The sequence below is a fragment of the Protopterus annectens genome, chromosome 5.part0, assembly GCF_019279795.1.
Source record: "Protopterus annectens isolate FY-2018-M chromosome 5.part0, PAN1.0, whole genome shotgun sequence".
Lineage (NCBI taxonomy): Eukaryota > Metazoa > Chordata > Ceratodontiformes > Protopteridae > Protopterus > Protopterus annectens.
Genome location: NC_056735.1, coordinates 1,711,673,770 through 1,711,696,644, shown reverse-complemented (window position 1 = coordinate 1,711,696,644; position 22,875 = coordinate 1,711,673,770). Strand labels below are relative to the sequence as shown.

At 44.0% G+C, this 22,875-nt stretch overlaps 1 protein-coding gene across 2 annotated transcripts in view; it reads left to right on the top strand.

Moving 5' to 3' along the window:
* Window positions 1-22,875, top strand: part of GSK3B (glycogen synthase kinase 3 beta) — a 1,987,846-nt gene that overhangs the window by 905,303 nt on the left and 1,059,668 nt on the right. For both annotated transcript variants that reach the window (XM_044071503.1, XM_044071504.1), the window contains exon 5: window positions 12,855-12,985. In XM_044071503.1, the coding sequence (XP_043927438.1) occupies window positions 12,855-12,985 (131 nt within the window). The remainder of the gene's footprint in view (window positions 1-12,854; window positions 12,986-22,875) is intronic.

The window sequence follows — 22,875 nt, the reverse complement described above, 5'->3', positions numbered from 1 at the left end:
CCTTCCTGAAGTAACCACCTCACCAGTCCTGGCTGCAAGTATGCAGTTTGTCTGGGTCTCCCCAGACTACCAGACCCACATGCTTGTCTTGAAGCCTGACTGTGTGAAACTGCATAAACACATGGTACTGCCTCATCAAAATCCTACCCTATCAGGACATCTGCAGGATGATAGTTCGGTACCCCTGTTGTCTCAAGACAACCTACTGTTGGCATTTTCTCTTTTCCACCTACTGGCTCTCACCTTTTGTTCCCTGCCTTGCCTCCAAGGACATCTGTATGCCACTTGGCTTCACTGGTTGCATTCAAAACATTTAACCCTAGGTCCTGGACATGTACCTGGACTAGTGGCTTCCCCTGCTACTGGCAGATTCTGTTGGGGCAGTCTGTGCTGCCCACCATGGGTTCCTTTAGACCAATTAGCACTACTGGGGGTCCCTTTCCTGTGCATGGATGCCCTGCTTGCCAAGTATAGGTCTCACTTCTTCCCCAACTCATCTGAAGTAGCCCATTGTCTATCATCTAACCAGATCCTCAGGCAAAGTGCTAAGGTCTTGTTCCCTCACCAAAAGGTCTGCCAACCCTTCAAAAGTGGTGACCTGACATCCACTCATCCACCTATAAAAATAAGTGCTCAGTTCAGCAATATATTCACACACATTTTCATCTGCCTTGCGTCTATGCTCACAAAACTTTTTCCTACAAGTTTCAGGTGTTAGCTTAAATTCTAACAAACAGTTATTAACAGCAGTATAATTAAAACAGACAACGTCAGACATTTTGGACAAAATAATTAAGCTTTACCATGGAGTAAGGGGGTCAGGAACCATACCCAGAGCCTTTGGTCAACATCATACTGTTTATAAACCCTCTCAAACATATGAATGAAACTATCAAAATTATCCCCCTCTGTAAAGTGCGGAAGAAATTTACTGACGTTTTGTGCTTCTGGGGTCTAGTTACTCCCTTCCTCATTACCTCCATGACTCTGGTGAAGAGTCAGCATCTCCTTTTCGTGTTGCCTCTGCCGCTTCTTTTCCACAGCTTCCATTTCCAAATGCCTGGTCTCCAACTCAAGTCTCTTTAGCTCCAGATGGATTTTTAAGTCCTCTGCACGAAGGTTGAGCTGTCCATTCTGAGTGTTTTACATCTCCACGGCCAGTCTGATTCCTGGTTGCTGTTTTCTGATGCAGCCATGACCAAAGCTGCAATCATGTCTGACTTAGTCAGGTTTACATGCACCAATCCCTTAGCCTGGCACATCTCAGCCAACTGGCTCCTTGACAGCTTGCCATACTCCTCTGCTGACATGCTTGCCTGCTCTCCCAGACTAACTGAGCTAACAAAAGAAATAAAACAATTGTGATCTGAACTCTGAATATTCACTGCATGGCTGATTTAGAGTACAAAAACACTTTCAGTGATCATTGTACACAAGCTACAGGAATTCACTATCCACACCACTACAAGCCAATTAGTATGTGTGAACCAATTAAAATGTGATATGGATATCCCACCCCTGCCATACAATTAATATGTGATGTCTGTGCACTGGCCCAGCAATCAAGGAGCCTCAGTCCTCACCACTAACACCAGTGAGGGGCGTCCACATAGGGGAGGATAACAAATACACATACACTAAAGTACAATTTCCCTTAAGAGCACACAGAGATCACAGTCAGTCTGGGGCTGATTCCTCCCTTTCTCGCCAGATCCCCAATATGACTCTCCACTGGCACAGCTGTAGAGTGGGGTCCTTAGCCAGGGTTCCAAGCAAAGTCCTTATAGCACTCTGTGTTCAGCCAGTGCTTCATGTCCCTTGCCCAAGTAGCTGACATGCACACACTTTGAGATACGAGTTATATCAAAAAACACAGACACTACTGAGGAAGGCTGGCACAGGTTCACTAGCTGTGCCCCTTCTCTCCAGACTATAAGGTAGAAATCATGGTGGTATTGTACTGTACTGGCTCACCGGATGCCCAGTAGCAAGCACTGCCCAAACCCTGCCCGAGACAGTTTACGTCAATCGGCAGTAATGAATATTCATCAGGATGTGCCTCAAACCCAAATGAATATTCATTGTATATGTGGTACGCATCATTTTCAATGAATATTCATTAGACGTTTTTTCCGGTTGCTGTTATTAAATCGCAGAACATTGAGACAAACGCAGGCATATAACTAAAATAATGGTATTGAAAAGTGCGGGTATTTCTTTAGAGGTTGAGAGATGTGTGGGTACGTTTTATTTTTTTATGTGAGTTACATTTTTTATTTCAGTAATGCTTTAAGCAGTTTAGTATGTACGTATATTGTATAATCCCAAGGAGAAGAATTCCAGGTTAATGCAGATATTGCAGAGCATCAGCAAGCTGAAGATGAAAACATGAAGTTTAAAACTAGTTTTCAGTCAGAGAGTTAACGTCATATGTCCAGGAATGCAATAGGTAGACAGTTTCTATACACACTTCTTTTGCTCAAGAATTCTGGGCTAGTTAAAAAAAAAAAAAAAAAAAAAAAAAAAAGAAATCTTAACTAGCCAGAATAAGTCATGGATTGGGAATAGGAAGGATTGAGATATTACTCTAAATCACATCACTTAGAACATTACTGGGTTAGGGGCACTTTTGAAGTAATTGAACTCAACTTATTTGCTTAAGAATTTAGGTTAATTTATAGTTTTGACATAATACAATTAGCATTGAAGGTTACTAGCTGAAATAGTAATGCATCAACATGCACTTTTCTTAATGATGATGATTTTTGGAGCACGACGCTGCAGCTTGGGCACTTACTGTAAAAAAGGAAAAATATTTACTTATCATAAGAAATGACAGCGCTGCATTCATTAATCACAGCTGTGATCTACATTAATTGTATGCATGATGTCAGTGGCTAATATGCATGGCATGCCAATCATGCCTCATTTCATATTCCGGTTCGCTCGTGAATCATAATGGCCACCTGCACTCTTGCGTGAAACTGAAGATGAGCCAGTACCCTACAACACTGAAATCACTGCCACCAGGACCTTTACTTATCAGCTACTCTAAAGGCCCTTACTAAAAGGTGTCCAATTATTACTGTGCAATATTATTATCCAAATGGTAAGTGTGACCAGAACATGGAGTGGCTTGGCCTATCACTGTATACATGCAATGTACTCTAGAGCTTAAATTATCTCTACACAAAACAGCCACAGTTGAAAGGTTTAAAAATATTTAATAATAAATAAAAACACAAGACAATACTTCTTACTAGACAGTGCTAGTCAAGAGTTCAGAGTTCACAGGAAAATCCTTAAGATACAGTAGAATAGTTCTGACATCAATACAGAAAAACAGCTAGACTAGATGTCATGTTTTCCTATCTCTATCTAAGAGCAAACAAAGTTCTAAAATAAGCTTGCATATAGAACAAAGCAGTGCTGGTGATGTTTGATGTTCTGAAGACAATTACAAAAATGCTCTGAGTCTCTCTGTCCTTAAATTGATAACACAGTACTACTGACTCATTTCAGATTACATCATTTTTCCCTGGTTCCCAGGCTAACAGAAACTCTGAGTTTAGCAGCCGTTTTAATCTTGCACCTGATGAGGAAGCTACAACAATAAAATACATTATGCATGCAAATTCTAGCAGTTATCTCTGGTCTCAAAACAATAGGGAGAATTCCTTCATCCAGACATTTTGGCTCTGAGTTTTGAGATCAAGCAATTAGACAATGCTTAACTTGTCAGCTTTCCTCCAGCAGAGAGCAGTGTGGTTACATTTTTGAAGTTCAACATTTACCATAATTTTCTTACATTTAAGAGAGCAGGCATGTGACTTGCGTTAATATTTACAAATGACAGAAAATTCTGTCTGGCTAGGCTGGCAGCTTTCACATATCTTCACACAATGTATGTATTTTATTTTCCTTTTTTTTTCTTTTTGTCTTAAGGGTGGTTGAGGTACGGTTTTAGAGTATGGGCTTTCATTGGTTTGGAGTCCAGATTTTCGCAGAATCTCCAAATTTTTGCCTCTTATTTTTGGTCTGTTTTTCATAAAATTGTGATTTCTGGCAAACTGCTAGCAAATCACTGAGGACTGTAGTCAGAAAATAATGGCAGACATTTGAGTTTCAGATTTCATGTCCTTCAGAAAGTCATGCTAATACAAAAGCTGTTATTCTGTTAACTTTTTAAATTTGACTGGAACAGTGAAATCAGAAAGCCACAAGTCCACTCAGCGATATTAATCTTAACGCACTTTTTATTACAAAACAAGCAACGTTTTCGCTACAGCTCCTGCTGTAGCTTCCTCAGAGTATTAGGTAAAATCTGTAACAGTTTCTTTTTAAACATGAAAGCGCGCCAAAAAATGAGGCAGCGCAACATTGTTAAAGGTACAGAGAATATAAACATGAACACATATTTTCTACCAAATCTAAGACATGTCCTACCAAGAAAATTCAGGACTAAGCCATTCAGTTAAAACCTTGTAGTTGTAAAGTATATCAGGTGATAAGAATACAGACCATTAACGAAGAAATCGGAACCTGTCCGAACTTACATGAACCATAAGCCCTAAATGGAAAGCGATCATAGAGCACCATGCCGTTGCAAATGTATGCATGTAAGTTCGGACAGGTTCCGATTTTTTTCGTTAATGGGCTGTACTCTTATCACCTGATATACTTTATAACTACAAGGTTTTAACTGAATGGCTTAGTCCTGAATTTTCTTGGTAGGACATGTCTTAGACTTGGTAGAAAATATGTGTTCATGTTTATATTCTCTGTACCTTTAACAATGTTGCGCTGCCTCATTTTTTGGCGCGCTTTCATGTTTAAAAAGAAACTGTTACAGATTTTATCTATTACTCTGAGGAAGCTACAGCAGGAGCTGTAGCGAAAACGTTGCTTGTTTTGTAATAAAAAGTGCGTTAAGATTAATATCGCTGAGTGGACTTGTGGCTTTCTGATTTCACTGTTCCAGTCTGTTTTTCCTGGTTTCTTGGTCGAGCAACAGTTTGTTTTCAACTTTTTAAATTTAGAAGAGCAATATTGAAAATGTGTCCCTATTTTTGGTCATTTCTCCCCCAGTATTTGTGGCTTTGTTCAGATTTCTTGCTCTAAAAGGTTGAGAGGTAAGTTAAGGTGTATGCTGTTAGAACAATGAAATATGTATACAACCATGCACATTGATAAAGGATTGGGATAATTGTTTATCAATTGCATGGTGTAGATTTTCTTCACTTTATCACCGCTCTGTGCACATCAACAACTCCTTCATTTCCCCCATTCATGCAACACAAAAAATTGAAATTTTACATACTGCACACAATTGTTCGTGTCTTTCGGCTTTTCCCGGTTAGGGGTCGCCACAGCGGAACTCCGGTCCGGTAATGATTGGCAGCAGATTTTTACATACTGGCTTGCCAGGCCTAACGCACAACCTTCAACGAAGGAACGCCCATTCACACATGTCGCTATACAGAAGACGTTGTAACTGAGAATCATACTGCACACAATAAATACTCAAATTCAAGAAAACATGGTATACCCACGTAAATCAAATCCAGGAAGTGGATTTAACAAAATTAAAATTAGATAATCAGAAACAAATTACTCAAAATAATTGTGGATCATATTTTGTGACTTGTGGCTTTGTCAGTCTTGAAACCTGTCTAAGCTTGCTATGGGAGGTTTCAGAAGATAGACTCATTTTATCATTGTGTGTGTGTGTGTGTGTGTGTGTGTGTGTGTGTGTGTGTGTGTGTGTGTGTGTACTATATATGAACATGCACTTTGCAGTGAAGTAGCCATCTTGCTTATGTCTAGAAATGATTAATGTTAAGTTGTCAATCTCGCCTTCATTCTTGCTTGATGGGTTCGGAGCCGATCCCTCGGCTCCGACTCGGCACTTGCTAAGCTCGAGAGTCACTTTTACCAGCTCGAGGCAGCCCCATATCCCATGATGCAAGGCGGTAAGTACCCAGATCTCGTTTGCCGCTTCGCTTAGGAGGTCTTCTTTTTACCAGCTCCTGGTAAGTTGTTCACTTTTGTGATATTTAAGCCCCTTTTTAGTCAAAAACCTTTTATTGATAGTTTTTAAGTTTAATTTGTACCTTTTCTGACAGAAATTCCTGTCTCCTTTAATTTTTGTTAGTCAATCTTTCCCTATCCCATCCCCCCCCCTGTTAGGGTGTGTGTGTTGGTTTATAGAATACCTTTTGGTATTTTATTTAACTTAATTTTGACTGGTGTGTGTGTGTGTGTTTTTCAGCACCATGTCAAAGGAGAGGGTCTCAGGTTTTAAGAAGTGTGACTCGTGCTGTCAGAAGATGTCTCTGACAGACGGTCACACTTCTTGCCTGTATTGTCTGGGCCCTCTTCACCTGCAGGACTCCTGTGCTATTTGTCACTCCTTCAGCCAGAGAGTCCTGCAGGAGAGACGGAATAAACTGTTTCTTAGGGGCCTTCTTAAGCCGGAGGGCTCTCCGGCTAAGTTGGCTCCACCAAAATCAGTAAAATCTTCCAAGGCCCAGGCTTCTGTATCTAAGCCTGCGGCCTCGGCTCCGACTCGTACTGAGTCGAGATCGGCTCGGCTGGAGCCGATTCTAGCTTGAAAGCCTTCGGCACCGATGGCTATCGGTGCCGAATCTGTATTGACCACTTCGATGTCGGCTCCGATCGGCTCCGACACCCATGTGGCACAGGCATCGGTGTCGGCTCCGATCGGCTCCGACACCGTTACTTTGGTGGCTGTATCGGCTCCCGCTGGAGCCGATACATCGAGGCTTCCTGTCGGCTCCGAGGTCGGCTCCGACAGGATCTATTGTATCGGCTCTGATGGCTCATTCCAGGAAGAGGTCGAGGTCTCCTTCCTTGGAGCCGATACTTTCGGCTCCGCTTCACCTCTTCTATCGGAATGGAGCCATCGGAGCCGATCTTCAAGGTCATCCAGGTTGTCAGATCATGACCTAGAGAGAGTGGTCAGTAGATTACTCAAGTCACAGGTACTGGCCCAAATGTTACACAGTCCGTCTCAACAGACGACTGTTGGTCCACACCCCGTTACAGTTCCTCCTTCAACTCTACCCCAGAGCTTGGAGTTGGAGTCTTCGAATGGTTACTGCTACGGCTGGAGGACGGATACCCCTTCTGTTCCTTCAGCCTCTACTCTTATCTCCTCTTGAGACCTTCCTTAGAGGGATTCGTGGTCGGGCTTCCATGGTCTCCTCCAAGGGGTGAGTGGCATCGGACCCTTGTCCGAACCCGCTCTTCCCTTGGAGCCTCGGCCTTGGTGAGCTCGGCTCCGACATCTGCCTCGGAGACTTCCCTTCGGTGGTCCCTGGAGTTCCTAGCTCTTGAGCGGGTTCTCTCGGACCTGCCTGGGAGGGGAGCATTCGAGGTGATGAAGAGTGTACTGGCCACTGGTATCAGTCAGCAGTCTGTTCCCGTAGCTCCTCCCTCTATAGTACCTGTTGACATCTCTACCACTTCTCTTGCTACAGGACCCAGAGATCCTCCGCCTCAGGTTTCCCCATTGGGAATTTCCCCCTCTTCTGAGGATTCTCCTGATGTTTCGGGATATCCTCCTAGGAAGAGGACTTGTAAGAGGAAGCATGTAGACTCACCCGAGTCTGTCACTTCGGATACTGACTTTGATGAGTCAGAGGGATCCCCTAGATCCCCCTCTGAGGATGTCTCCTTCTCAGACATCCTAGAACTTCTGAAACAGAGGGAAACTGGCCCACCAACAATCCCTCTGAGGATGAGTCAGTATACCTAGAGGCGTTTGGATCTCGGCCCTCCACCTCCTGGGTATCTCCGCCTTCGACCCCTTATGCAGGTGATTGCACGAAGGTGGGCAGCTCCTGACTCTGTAGAGCCAGTCCCTAGGAGGCCTTCAAAATTTATCACTGCCCGGCGACAAACAATTCCTTACTAAGGGTGTCCCCGCTGATGCCATGGTGGTGGCTGCGGCCACCAAAAGGAACTTGCAGATCCTTCCTGCCCGTCCATCCTCCTAATAAGGACTCTAGGACCATGGATAGGTATGGTAAGCGGATGTTTTCCTCAGCGACCTTTGCTATGCGTTAAGCTGAATTACCTATGTCACTTCACCAGACTCCAAAGGGATATCCTGAAGGAGCTGGGAGAAGTAGTTCAGGATCCTACAGCTGCAGGGGCTCAAGAAAAATTGCTTCTCAGCTAGGAACCCTCAATTCCATTGCAAACTCCTCCATGCGGCTAATATCTTATGCTGCGGATGGAGCGAGTAGAGCCGCAGGCACAGGTGTGGCTCTTAGACGCCAAGCCTGGATGCGGCTATGTGATTTTGCGGATCCCTTTAAGGCGTCCTTCACAAATTCTCCCTTTGATGGGTCAGCTTTGTTTGGCCCTCAGGTGAAGGAGACCTTGACCAGGTGCGAGCAGGACGGCAAGACTCTTTCTGCTGTTGGAGTCCGTATTTCCACCCCTCCAAGGCCTTATCCCAAAGGACAGAAGTGTGGGAAGCTGTGGTTCCGTAATTCCCAAGGAGTCACGCCGATTCACGTGGTCAGTTTACCCCTAGAGGCAGAGGGGTAACAATAACAGACGCTCTAGAGGCAGAGGGGTCCAAGAACCAGGGAAACAGGGAGCCTCTCTCTGACAAGCCCTTTCAGCATCCCTGAGGTGTTGCCCGGCTGTCCCTCCTTGGAGGCAGTCGGGGAAGATTATCACTGTATCCAGAAGCCTGGCATTCCCTCACTCAAGACAGATGGGTACAGTCGATCATATCCAAGGGTTACATAATTCCTTTCGAGGAAAGTCCTTTCCCTCAAATTCCCTTCCAGATGTACCACCGGTCTAAGGGACATTGCAGAGTTAGAAATCGCAAAACTACTGCAAAAAGAGCCATTCAGCCAGTTACAATAGACCATTCAGAGCCGGAATCTACTCAAGGTTCTTTTTGGTCCCCAAAAGACGGGAGACTGGAGACCAATATTGGATCTCAGCAGACTCAACAAGTCTGTCAGGAAGACAAGATTCGAATGGTCACTCTTCAATCAATTCTGCCCTTCTTACAGAAGGACAACTGGATGTGCTCAATAGATCTTCAGGATGCGTACTATCACATCAAAATTCACAGACGCTCCAGGAGATTTCTCCGCTTTCGGCTGGGGTCCAGTCATTTCCAGTTCAGAGCCCTGCCCTTTGGTCTCACTACAGCCCCCAGAGTGTTCACCAAATGCATGGCAGTGGTCACGGCTCACCTGAGACGCCAAGGATTCCAGGTGTTTCCATATCTCGACGACTGGCTCCTGTCAGCCACCACCAGGCATCAGCTTATACAAGCCAGGGATTACACAATAGACCTTTGTTCTCATTTGGGCATCTCAATCAACTTCGAAAAGTCATCCTTATCGCCCTGCCAGTCTATTACCTTCATAGGCAAACTTAAACACTGTTCGGATGTCAGCTACCCTTACAGAACAAAGAGTTTCAGACATTCAGACTCATGTCAGGATCATTCTGGCCAGCAAGAAAATACAGGCCAGAATGGTTCTGAAGGTATTAGGTCTCATGGCTGCGGCCATTACTCTTCTTCCCCTGGCTCGATTCTACATGCGCCTTCTTCAGTGGATGCTGTTCACACAGTGGTCATACCAGCAACTTCCAATGCGTCACCAGATTCTGGTGACACAGACATGCAAAGAACATCTTGCTTGGTGGATCACATCGTCTCAGGTTCACCAAGGCAGGCGCTTTGTACCTCCGTCCCCGATAGCCACTGTCACCACGGATGCCTCCCTGATCGGGTGGGGGGGTCATTATCAGGGCAGGATGGTTCATGGGACGTGGCAACCATTCGAGTACCATCTGCACATAAATGTCCTGGAGATGAGAGCAGTGCTTTTAACGTTGCAAGCCCTCAACGACTTTCTTCCCGTAGGGACAATTGCAGTCCACACAGACAACATGTCTGTAGTTTGGTATATCAACAAACAGGGCGGAACCAAGTCCTACCCCTTGTGTCGAGAAGCTCAGACTTTGGCAATGGGCGATCTCCTCTCATCGGTTTCTGGTAGCAACGCATATCCCTGGGAAAACCAACATTATAGCGGACAGATTGAGCAGAGCTATCCTCATGCCTCACGAGTGGTCTCTCAAGCAATCTATAGCGGAAGAGATTTTTCTGGAATGGGGTCGTCCATGTTGCGATCTTTTTGCTACTCCCCAAAATAGCAAATGTCCAGACTTCTTCAGCCTCTTCCCTCTATCAGGCCATCCCCCCAGAGACGCTCTGACCCAGGATTGGCCCCAGGGACTTCTTTATGCCTTCCCTCCATTTCCTCTGATCCCTCAGGTGATCCAGAAAGCTACCGCTTTGAGAGCCAAATTGATTCTCATTGCCCCTTACTGGCCTCGACAAGTTTGGTTCCCGTTCCTCCATCATCACCTTTTGGTGCAGCCGTGGCATCTGGACCCAGTGCCAGATCTACTGATTCACCAATCTGGTCAGCTGCACCGGTCAATCCCTTCTCTCAACCTCACAGCATGGTTGCTCCACTTCCTTCCTTAGCCAGGCTTCCTTTGATCTCTAACCCAGTTAGAGACATCATAGTAGCTTCACTAAAATCCTCTACCAGGAGGATTTACACAAGCAAATGGAAACGTTTCTCTTATTGGGCTAAGGCCCAAAATATTGATCCTTTTACTGCCCCTGTTCAGGCAGTTCTGGACTTCTTAGCAGAGATTTTTCATGCAGGCTCCTCTTTTTCCACAATCAGGGTTCAATTGGCTGCTATTTCCAATTTTCATGTCGGGATAGCAGATCATAATATTATGTCCCATAGGCTCTGCAGGGCCTTCTTGAAGGGAATTTTCCTACTAAAACCTCCAGTCAGGAATCCTCCTCCTCAGTGGGATCTAAATTTAGTGCTGACATCCTTGATTCTTCCCCCCTTCGAGCCAGCTGTTTCTTGTTCCCTGAAATATCTTTCTTGGAAAACGTTATTTCTAGTGGCTATTACATCTGCCAGGAGGGTGTCTGAACTTCATGCTCTTCGGTTCGACCCCTATTTGGTTTTTCACAAAGACAGAGTATCTTTGAGAACTAACCCAACCTTTTTACCTAAGGTCGCTTCAAAGAACAATTTGAATCAATCCATTGATCTCCCGGTATTTTTCCCTAACTATTCAGACAGAGCTGAACAAAAGCTACATTATCTTGATGTCCATCGTCAACTTAGATATTATTTGGACAGAACAAAAAAATTTAGAAAAGCTGATCAACTTTTTGTTTCCTATGCGGATAATAAAAAAGGCCTTCCTGTTTCTAAAGTGACTTTGTCCAGATGGCTTTCTTCGGTCATCACTGAAATTTATACTCAGGGGAAAACAGCTGTGCTCAAAACCTAAAGCACATTCAACTAGGAGTTTAGCTACTTCTACAGCTTTTCAAGCTAGACTTCCTTTGGACACTATTTGTGCAGCGGCCACTTGGGCTACTCCTCACACTTTTGTTTCCCATTACAAATTGGACTTGGCCTCCAGGGACAGAGCCAGTTTTGGCTCTACAGTCCTCAAGAGTTTGTTCCATTGAGCCACCCAGGATAGAGGTGCTAGGGACGGTCCCATCAAGCAAGAATGAAGGCGAGATTGACAACTTAACATTAAGAAGTTATGTACCTACCATAACGTTCCATGTTAGTTGTCTTCTCTCGCCTTCTTTCTTGCGACCCTCCCTCCTTCCCCCTGGCCTGGACAGACCTTGTATAAGAAACTATTATGCTAAAGACCATTCAGACCTGGTCCTTTTTCCATCTGTAAGTTTCTTCTTCCTTTGGGAAGTATTTTATGCTTGGTGCTATTGCCCTTTGTCAACAAACGAGATCTGGGTACTTACCGCCTTGCATCATGGGATATGGGGCTGCCTCGAGCTGGTAAAAGTGACTCTCGAGCTTAGCAAGTGCCGAGTCGGAGCCGAGGGATCGGCTCCGAACCCATCAAGCAAGAAAGAAGGCGAGAGAAGACAACTAACATGGAACGTTATGGTAGGTACATAACTTCTTATTCGCCATCTCCCTGACTTAATAGGATGTAGTCCTGACTATGCACCAGTTCATAGAGACTTGTACTGGAGATGGTGGTATGTGGAGATGGGAGTGAAACAGTTGAAACTGGCTTGTGGCTAGGGGCTGTGTTTGGCCCATGAGGAGGACCATCTCAACCATACTTGCCTAACCAGGTATGGCAAACATTCATACATCCTTGAATGTGGATAAGAAGCAGAAGTCATAGCTTCAGCAGGGGCTGTAGGAGATGTGAAAACTCTTGATGCCTACTTATGGCACAACTCCCAGGGCTTGTGCCTCACGCTAAGGGGAATGGGCCAAGTGGATGTCACTGTGTGGGGGAGACTTGATGGCTAGAAGTTGAGGGCGGGACTAGTAGAGGCCTAAAGTATGGTGCAATTGATGGTTACAGTTTAACATGTCCGTACATTGAATGCATAGTTCCAGAATATGGAGACCGAATGACCAAAAATCCAGATTTGTATATACTAAATCTAAGATTACCATTTTATGTTTTTTTTTTCTCTGAAGTGTAGCAGTCTCCGACTTGGTATGTATAAGTTTGAGGGTAGGGTGGGCAAAGTTGCAGGGGGTGACCCCCCCCTTTAAAAAAAACGTTTAAGTGAGAAGAGTGTTTGAGCTAATCTTTTCTCTTGTATTTACTGTGAGCTGTTCAGGATAAGTGTGTTTCTTTATATGTGCAGTTTTTAGCTTTTTGTTTTTCAGAAAAACCCAGATAATGGCCAAGATTAATGCATTTATATGGGATCATGTTAATACATTTCTTTTCTTCTTTTTCAGCTATATATGTATCAGCTCTTCCGAAGTTTAGCATACATCCATTCTTTTGGAATCTGTCATAGAGATATCAAACCACAGAATCTCCTTCTTGACCCAGAAACCGCAGTTCTGAAGCTCTGTGACTTTGGAAGGTAAGCAGAACAAAGAAGTAAAGCGAAGCTGTAACATTCATTAAACATTCTAAAATTACTTGTTGCTAAAAACAAAAATGTTTTCTCATCAGGCTATACTTAGCACAGCGTAAAGTGTATATTTAGAAACAGTTTAACATTTTTTTTAATCTTGGTTGACCGACTGCTGCACAGGTGGCCAGGCATATACCATTAAATATGGGTATAAAGTTGTAAATGCAGCAGCTACAGCTGGTTCTGCAGGGTCTGTCATTATAACACATTCCTGGCTAAGACCACAGTCACTGCTAGCTCTTGTTGAGGCACAACTCGTAAATGTTACTTTTGAATGAGGACCTTGCTTCTGTGTATTGCATACATATGTATGTGTTCATTACCCTTTTAAGCAGTGTCCCTACTACCAGAGCCCAAGGGAAAGGGGAAACAGCCTAAAGGTAAGAAGCCCCCCCTCAAAAAAAATGGCATTAGGGGATGACAAAAGGAGTTTTTGGAGCATTGAGCCAAACTCGCAGCAGGGAGCAACTGTGATTGCTATACTTTTTCTCTCTCGAGTCCTCCCCCAAAAAACATCTTAGTCCTTAAGTCACCTTTATTCCTCTGTTATCTGTTAAAGGTTAGAGAGTTGGTTGGCCCTCTTCAGACAAAATTAAACCTCACATAGGACTTGTGGGTTCTAGAAACTGTTTCCATGGGTTGCAAATTCTGACCATTTGAAAAATGCATGGAATGTCCCAAAAGATGAGAAGAGCATAGTGTGACCTCTTATACAAGAAATGCTTGGCTAAGAAGCCACAGAAGTGGTTTCCAGTGAGCAGCATTCCAAGGACATTTACTCCTGGTACAAGTAAAAGACAGACTGTGGTGGCCTGTTCTAGACTTGTTAAAGCTCAGTGACTTCCTTAAAATTCCCCAAGTTCATAGTGTTAATTCTGCTAGTCTTCTTACCCCTCCTGACTCCCCCAAGCATTTATTTTGACACTGAAACGATACTTGGCCACCACCATTACTTGTACACAAAGATCATGAACATTGTCTATGATTTTAAAGTAGAGGTGCCCATTTTCAGTTTACATCCTTGCCCTTTGATTTGTACTACATCCAGAGTCTTGACAAAATATCTGGTTCTAGTAGTTGCTCATTGCAAGATTTGGGGCATTCATACATACCTTTACCTCAGCAACAGTCTCATTCAGACAGAGTCAGAGAAGGAGGAGGAGTTCCTGAGAGCTCCAAGGTACTCCGTAGATTGCTTTCTGAGGCTGTTTTTCATAATGTTCTGAAATTCCATGAAACCCAGTCATGTTAGTGGTATTTTTGGGAGGTCACCTGGATGGGCTGTACTCTCCCAAGTCTTTTTCTCCACAGAAGAATGTGAAACCACTGACCACAGTGTAAGATATCACTGAGAGCAAGGGTCATATTTCAGGAACTGAATTATAGACTGTACGACTTTCAGTATTTAAATGTAACATTAGCAAGGTTATACATGAGGGATCTCTGGTGTTTCCTGAGGAATATTTTGCAACAGCACAGCCAGTCCCTAGAGTGATCCATACCAAAATTCCCTTGTGTGAAGCAAGAGTTGGAATGATGTACCTGTCTGCAAAAAAAATTGGGGGGGCTGTCCCTTAGAGAGCCTTCTGAAAACCACATTTAACTACATTGACATTGGAGTAGAGGGCACCTGAAGCCCCAAGAAGGAAACAAAGCACATGAACCCAAAGGAAGTGAAGGCAGTTGTGAAAGGGTCTGACTGTGTTTCATCTTGAATAAAAGTTCTCGAGTCATAAATCATGTTGTGGCAGTAAACTATTCAGAACTGGTTTTAGTAGCTTACTGAGATTACAAAAAAATTTGACTCAAAAGGCAGGCAATAATGACCAACTTATATCCACATGCTAATTTCAGGATCAGCAATTTCTCAGTTTAGGTGATACATGTTGGCATATTCTTCCAGTCATAATTCATAGTTTTAAATGGACAATTATTGTCTAAACTCACACCACCATCACCCACATATAGCAGCACTAAATCCACATATGCGGAGGCCCTTAACTGTAACCTGCCCAAGCAATAAGGACCTCCGAAGCTGAAACGCAGACAAACACCAGTCACAACCAAAGTGTCACATAGCTCACAACACCAGTGTGCCACCCAGCAACAGCCCCTAAGGCAAGACAACGTACCTAACACTTTAGTCATAGGTGACGCTATAGTCAGGCACACTGATGTCCCACTCACCAGGCTGAACAAGGAGAAAATTATATTTAGCTGCCTGTCCGGTGCCAGGGTCCGCCACATAATGCATGCACTCAAGTCACTCCACAACAAGTACAAATATGACTCTGTCATTGTCCATGTTGGAGTGAATGACTTGAGACGTACCTCCCTGGACTACATGAAAAGAGACATGGAAGAGCTCTCGGATCATGTGGCCCAGGCAGGTATGACCCTAGCCCTGAGTAGCATCCTGCCTTTGCCCAGAATGATACCACAATATAGGGACAAAATGATTGACTTCAACAATTGGCTAAGCTTCTGGTGTCATTCAAAGGGGATCCAGTATCTGTCTGCCCGAGATGACAAGATCGACGGACCACGATGCTTTGCCAGAGATGGTCTGCAACTGTCACCCCTAGGATTCAAGTTACTGGCTAAGGCTCTTGCCAACCCTATAATACCTTTTTTAGGCAAAGTTCAAAGGACAAAACCACCACCGTAACAGGTGCAAGCATGCAAAATCTGAAGATAATGCTATTCAATGCTAGAAGTCTAAACCTCAAAATGCACACTCTCGAGGCACTCCTAAAAATGGAGAACATCAATATCTGTGCAGTAACTGAGACCTGGTTCAAGGCTCCAGAGAGCACCCCTGCAGTGCCAGGCTAAAACTTTTACCACACTTTTCGACCACCAAACCAGGATCGAAACACTAAAGGTGGAGGAGTGTCCATATTCACCAATGACATTCACACCACTAAGTTAGTTGCCCAACACAATGTGTCTGAAATTCTCCAGGTGCAACTAACACTAGGTAAGACTGCAGTCCAAATTGTAGCTTGCTACAGATCCCCCACCATGCCCCAAGATTCTCTCTACACCTTTCTAAATATACTGGAAAATATTAATATACAACCAAACACCCTAATACTGGGTGATATCAACTACCCTGCCATTAACTGGGAAAACTACTCGTGTACCAACACCTATGCCCAACTGTTCTTGGAATTCATAAATTCCAATGCCCTGGATCAACTAATCCATAATCCCACCAGGGGCTCCAGTATCCTAGACCTGGTCATTACCAACATGGAAAATCGATGCTCCACACCTATAGTCACCCCCTCATTGGTCAGGTTCGACCATAAGCTAATCACCCTTAACATCTACATCCCACCCCCACCCCCACCCCAAGTAAGAAAACCTCCATAAAAAACTTCTCCAAAGCCAACTTCATGCTGCTCAAGTCAGAAGTTACAAACTTCATGACACCCATGCAGATGGGAACTGAAAATTTGACTGCTGAGTCCTACACTAAGGCACTGTACGAGCACATCCTCTCATGCATGAATCGTGCCATCCCAAATAGAACCAAGATGCTCTCCTCCAAAAAAAGGAAAGCAATCTGGTGGTCCTCTGCCATAAACAAACTTTACAACAAAGGGAAGAAACTGTTGCAGAAAAGAGGAAAATCCCAGGATGCAAAAAACTCCCTTACCAGCCTCAGTAAGAAGCTGAGATCCCTCATAAAATCCTCCAAAGCTAGTTACGAAAATAAAATTGCCAAAGATTCCAAAGACAACCACAAGGCATTCTATAACTATGTCAAGAATCTAAATAGCAATGCTCAGATCTGCTCTGGGCTACGACAGAATGGCATTAAATATACTGATCCCAAGGCTATTGCCAATATCTCAATTCAGTGCCAACTTCACCCCCTAAATGGCCCATCTCAATACCGGAAGATTGCCAAATTCCAGTAATAACGGCCACACAGGTAAAAAACACATCTCCAAAGCTAAAAATACAGCATCCATGGGACCAGATGACATCCCGGGCTGTGTACTACATGTACTACAAAATCAACTGGCACCTTACCTAAGTGTCATGTTTAATCATACCCTCACCTCAGGCTTTGTGCCCACTGAGTGGCGCACAGCTACAGTTATCCCACTCCACAAGGGGGGATCCACCTTGGATCCCGGGAACTACCGCCCCATCAGTCTGACGAGCCTGATCTGCAAGGCCATGGAACGTATTATCATGGAACTTATAAACAAAGACATTGGCAACCTTAAAACACTGGACCCCACCCAGTTTGGGTTCATGAGGGGCCGATCTCGTCTCCTGAACCTGATTGACTTCTTCGAATCAGTCTCCAGAGCCGTGAACGAGGGTAAGCCAAGTCCACACAGCCTATCTGGACCTCGCCCAGGCCTTTGACACCATCCCCCACTCTGGAATCGTAGATAAACTTACTAAGCTGGGCATTAATCCTTGCGTCACTCGATGGGTTGCCAACTGGCTTACTGACAGAACCCACACTGTAAAAGTAGCGGACTCCAAATCCAGCTCCAGACAAGTGGAGTACCTCAGGGTTCAGCCCTGGGACCTCTCTTGTTTGGCATCTACTTCTCTGAAGTACAGGCCAACACTAAGGGACTCTGGCTAACAAAGTTCGCAGATGACTGCAAACTGGGAGCCATTATTGAATCCCCAAATGATCTGGGTACTCTACAAAAGGGCCTTACAGAAACAGATGCCTGGTGCCAGAGCCATGGGCTCAAGCTCAATGCCAAGAAATGTATAGTTATCCCCTTTGAGAAAAAGCATGTACCCGTGAATTACCACATAGGTGGCAGTACACTAAACACCAAAGGTGTGATGAGACTTTGGACAGTGGTCTCACCTTCAATAACACATTGCCACAACAGTCAGGAAATCCTGTGTGGCACACCTAATCACTAAGGGCTTTTCATCCAGATAAAAGGAGGTCGTTGTCCCTCTGAATTCATCCCTCATTAGACCCATTATAGAATACAACGTCCCATTTGGTATGTACCTCTCAAGACATCTGCAACAACTGGAAAGGCCGCAGAAATACCTCACTAAAAGAATCACAGACCTAAAGCAGATGCCCTATGCTGACCGCCTTAAAAAACTCCAGCTTTACTCTGTCGCATATAGTTTACTCCGAGGTGATCTCTGCTTAACATACAAGGTCATGTTAAACCCAGAGCTGTTGGACATGCTACACTTAAAGAAATCCCAATCCCTCAGAGCCACACGCTCCAGGGATCTAAACTTTGTCGTCACAATAAACAAAACATGCTGGAGGGATAGGTTCCTGACCCAGAGACTCCCCAGACTCTGGAATAGACTGCCCATACACTTCAAGCAGAGCACCTCTTTGGCCCTCTTCAAAAGGAACCTTGATTGGATGGGAGAAAGGAAATTCACCCCTGGGGATCACGTCACTCGCCCTGCTAGACAGGGTTCCAGGGAAGTAAATAGTGTGGGAAAAAATAGCCAGGGAATTGTTATGGCTAGGCTAGTATAGGCCCTAGGGCCGATAGCCTAGTACCAACCTATGAACCTATTTAAACAACAGCTTAGACTGTCACACTTCTAGAAGGTTCTCATTTCATTATTTTTCAGGTTCCCACATTTAGTACAGCTTAGCATAGAGTGGCAGTTTGTTTTTACAATATTTATTACTTTGCTGATAATCAGTGTTCACGAATCTTTTATTTATATCTGCAGATGTGATTTCATATGTAGAGTTGCAATAAGGAGTTGTAGCATGAAGTATGAAACCATTTTCACGGCACACAAATATTCTCTCTGGCCAAGTTTGCTTAGAAATGTCTGAAATATTATTACTGGAAAATATCCAATTCTGACACTTGCTTTACTATCTTACCCTTAACAGCAGTCATCTTTGCACTGAAGGATGCTCAGTCTTTTATGAAATCACAGAATACACTATAATAAATGTGGTGCATAAACAAGCTAGAATCTGATGCACACTTATCCCCAGTCTACAAGCTAGTAGTGCACACATGGGAGGAAACCCTAGGAACAGAAATGTTCCTGAGGGCTGCTTGCATTCCAGCCCAGGGGAATTCCTTATTAGATGTGCTTAGCAGGATTTCAGCAGTTACCATGACTGGTGCTAGATAGGGACACCTTCTTAGTTCTCCCAGGCAAACAGAGGGAGTTACAGCGATGTACATCTCTGCTTCTCTGACCTGCATATAGTTAATGTCTTGCTCCAGAGCACAACACAAACAGGCTTACACAGTGGATGCCTCCTGCCTGATTTGGGCTGGTTTGTATTCATTCTGTCATACCAGGGCTCTCATTCCCTCCAGTACAGCTCTTTTGAGTGTGTACCATTAACTTCCAGTGAGAGTGTCTTGAGCCTTTAAAAACATGAAGTTATCACCTTACAGTTCTAACAAATACTCATTGACAGAAGTCAAATATGAATATAGTTGTGTTTGCCTTCATGTATGCGTCAAGATAAAATATTCTGATACCTTGTATATAGCACGGTTTTGGTATTAATGCAAATATGAACAAGCAACGTTTGCGATCTAGAGGAGCAGTAGGAGGTAACTGCAGAAACACCTGGAAGAGCACTAGGTTGTAATGAGGTAGTCCATGAAATAAAGCAGGAGAGACTAGAAAGGTAATAATAGATGTTCTTCATGTTTCACTGTTGCAGTCATTACATTTGGGTTGATCTGCTTGCAGTAGCCCTCAGTCGGCCTGATTAACAAAGTCTTGAGTCCTGCATCAGTTGCTGTCAGGTCGTCAGGGGTATAAAGCATGCAGCCGACACTATTACATCAGTCTTTCTTGCCGTGCCCGAAGCAGAAGCAGTTTGCAAGTGCCGGTCGGCCGACTCCTGAAATTTTCGTTTTCGAGTTTCAGAACCGAAGTCTTCAACAAAAGCTAAGTATCCCATTTGGGAAACTTTTTCTTGCTCCTTTCGATGTCAGTAAAAGTTAATAATTGCATTACTTGTGGAAAGCAAATACCTCACAAAGATTTTCATTCGTACTGTATTCCTTGCCTAGTCCCTGACCACGACATACCTTGCTGTCGATTTTGTGCTTTATTTAATCAGCGCATTATCCGTTGTCAGTATATTTTCACCTCTAAATATTTCGGTTCTCAGTTTATCCAGAAATGTCATCCCTTAACCATCCGACTGCTGGGATTCCAAAAAAACACAAAGATAAAGACAGAGACAGGCTGCCGATGTCCAAAGCTGCCAAAGACGCTTCTCCTAAGCCAGTCGCCAGTTCGCCGGTACTCGGTGAGGAGCTTTCGCGACTCCTGATACCCGCTACTTCTGACTCGCAGGCATCTACTGAGAACCATTCGGAGTCCGGTATGCCGCAAGATGCTTCAATTGTGGAACCTGCGGATGTCTCTTCCTTGGATGGGTCTGGAGCCGCTGTGCAGGCACCGGCTTCTGAGGGTGTATTCAGACCTATGGACTTGCATATTAAACAGACACCTCCTTTTCATTTAGGCCAAAATCGCGGACCATGTCTAAGAAACCAACGCTCAGGCCGCATGCTCAGGCCTATATGCCTAAAAAACAAATAAGAATGGCTGAAGATCTTATAACTCTAATCAGGAGAAGCCAACCCCCCCTCCCCCTTTCTAAGAGACCTAGGACTGAAGTTGTTTATGAATCTTCTGACCAGGATTCTGATTTTTCTGATTCTTCTGATGATCTGTATCTACTTATGAAGATTCTGTTGCAGAGGACTCTATTCCCTCTGCTTCCCTTCCAGAGGATTTTTCTTTTGGTGAGACCTTACATACTCTTAGGAGCATTTCCACTGGGAAAGCCAGGATTTTTCTGATTCAAAAAAAGAGGCTTAGGGATTTCTTACTCCTGCTTCAGCATAGGCCTTTAGCTATACCTCCTGTACTAGACATTGTTGATGATGCCTTTTCAGAATCTAGTTTGGCCCCTGATTCCTTTCCCCCTGCTCCCAGAAAACCAGACCGATATTACAGGGTTTCTGATTAACAGAAGTTCCTTTTTAAAAATCCTATTGCGGATCCAGAGACTATTTCACAGGGACCCAAGGGAATTAAGGCTTCTACTGCTAAAAATCCTACCCCCTCGAATAGAGACTCCAGGGCGCTGGATAGATGGGGTAAGAAGGTTTACACTTCTGCAACCTTGGCCATTAGGGTTGTAAACTGCCAGTTTCATATGTTAAAATATCAACAACATGTTATTGGATTGCTTAAACAGAAAATTATGTTGATTCCTGACTGTGCTGAAAATAAAGAATTACAAGATTTAATGCATTCTGCTGAACAGGTTGGAAAACCTGCTTTGCAATGTGGATTTGATTCATTAGAGGCCTCTTGCAGGTCTGCTGTTAATGGGTCTGTGCTCAGAAGGCATGCTTGGCTTAAGGAGCAATCTTTGCCTAATCATGTTAAAGCTAAATTGTTGGATGCTCCCTTAAATCAGGACCACCTGTTTGGCAACAAGGCTGAGGAAGTTCTTAAAAAGATAGAAGATAAAGCTAAATCTATGCAAACTGTTAGATTTTTTACAAGTTCAGCCTCCTAGATTTAGTAGGCACTGGCCCTCTAAAAATTGGACCTTTCCAGTCCCTTCCAGGTCTTCTCAAGCCAAACCCAGACAGCAGAAACCCCAGGTTTTAGTCCCAAGGGCCACACAAGACTAAGCAGTGGGGGGTTTCCACAACAAAATAAGATTCCCCCTATGGAAAACTGTCTCAATGACTCGCTTTTAAAACTTCCAAGCACTTCCCAACTGAATGCTCCTTAAGGCTGAAAGATTGGTCTGCAGGCCAAAAACTGGGAACTCATTACCCAGGACAAATGGGTTTTAAATATAGTGTCCCAAGGATACAGATTTCACTTCCACGTTACCAACACCAAGGGGGTGGCCAGATCTACCCCCAAATCAGTGGGCAGAGGCCCAAAATAAAGTACTCTGTCTTTTAAACATGGGGGCTATTCAGTTGGTACCAGAAGAGGAAAAGGGACAAGGTTTCTATGCGAGACTTTTCCTGGTACCCAGAAAAGGCAATACATGGTGTCCTATCTTGGACCTTTCTACTGTAAACACCTTTCTGGTGATTCAAAAATTCAAGATGCTGACTCTTCACCAGCTGTTTCCTATGCTAGGCAAAGATGCATGGTTGGCAACACTAGACTTAAAAGAAGCATACCTGCACATCCCTATCAAGGAGTCTTGCAGAAGATACCAACACTTTTAAGCAGGCTACATGCACTATCAGTTCTCTGCACTGCTCTTTGGCTTACATACTGTGCCCAGGGTATTCACAAAGTGCCTAGCACCAGTCATTGCATTTTGCAGGCAAAGAAATATTCAAATATACCCATACCTGGATGATTGTCTAATTCAGGCAGAAAGCCAGGACATTCTTTTGAATCATCTGGCCTTTGTTCAAAGGGTATTGACTTGTCTGGGGTTCACCATACACGAAAAAAAAATCACACCTGGTACCCTGTTAACAAATTATATTCCTGGCAGCAAGCTTGAATACAACTTCCCAGATTGTTTTCCTCACACCAGAGAAACAAATTAATTTGACAACCTACTTCAAACAAGTGGTCACAAAAACCCAGCTATATCTGCAAGGCAAATACTGCAAGCCTTGGGGTTCATGGCCTCCTGCATTCTTCTAATTCCATATGCAAGGCTGCATATGAGGAAACTACAATGGTATCTCAAAAGCCTATGGTGTCAACATTCACAGGATCTAGAAGCAAGGATTCCTATCATACCTTGCCTATGCCTAGAGTTCTTTGGTGAGCAGAGGCCTGCCATCAAAACAAGGGACTACCATTCACAT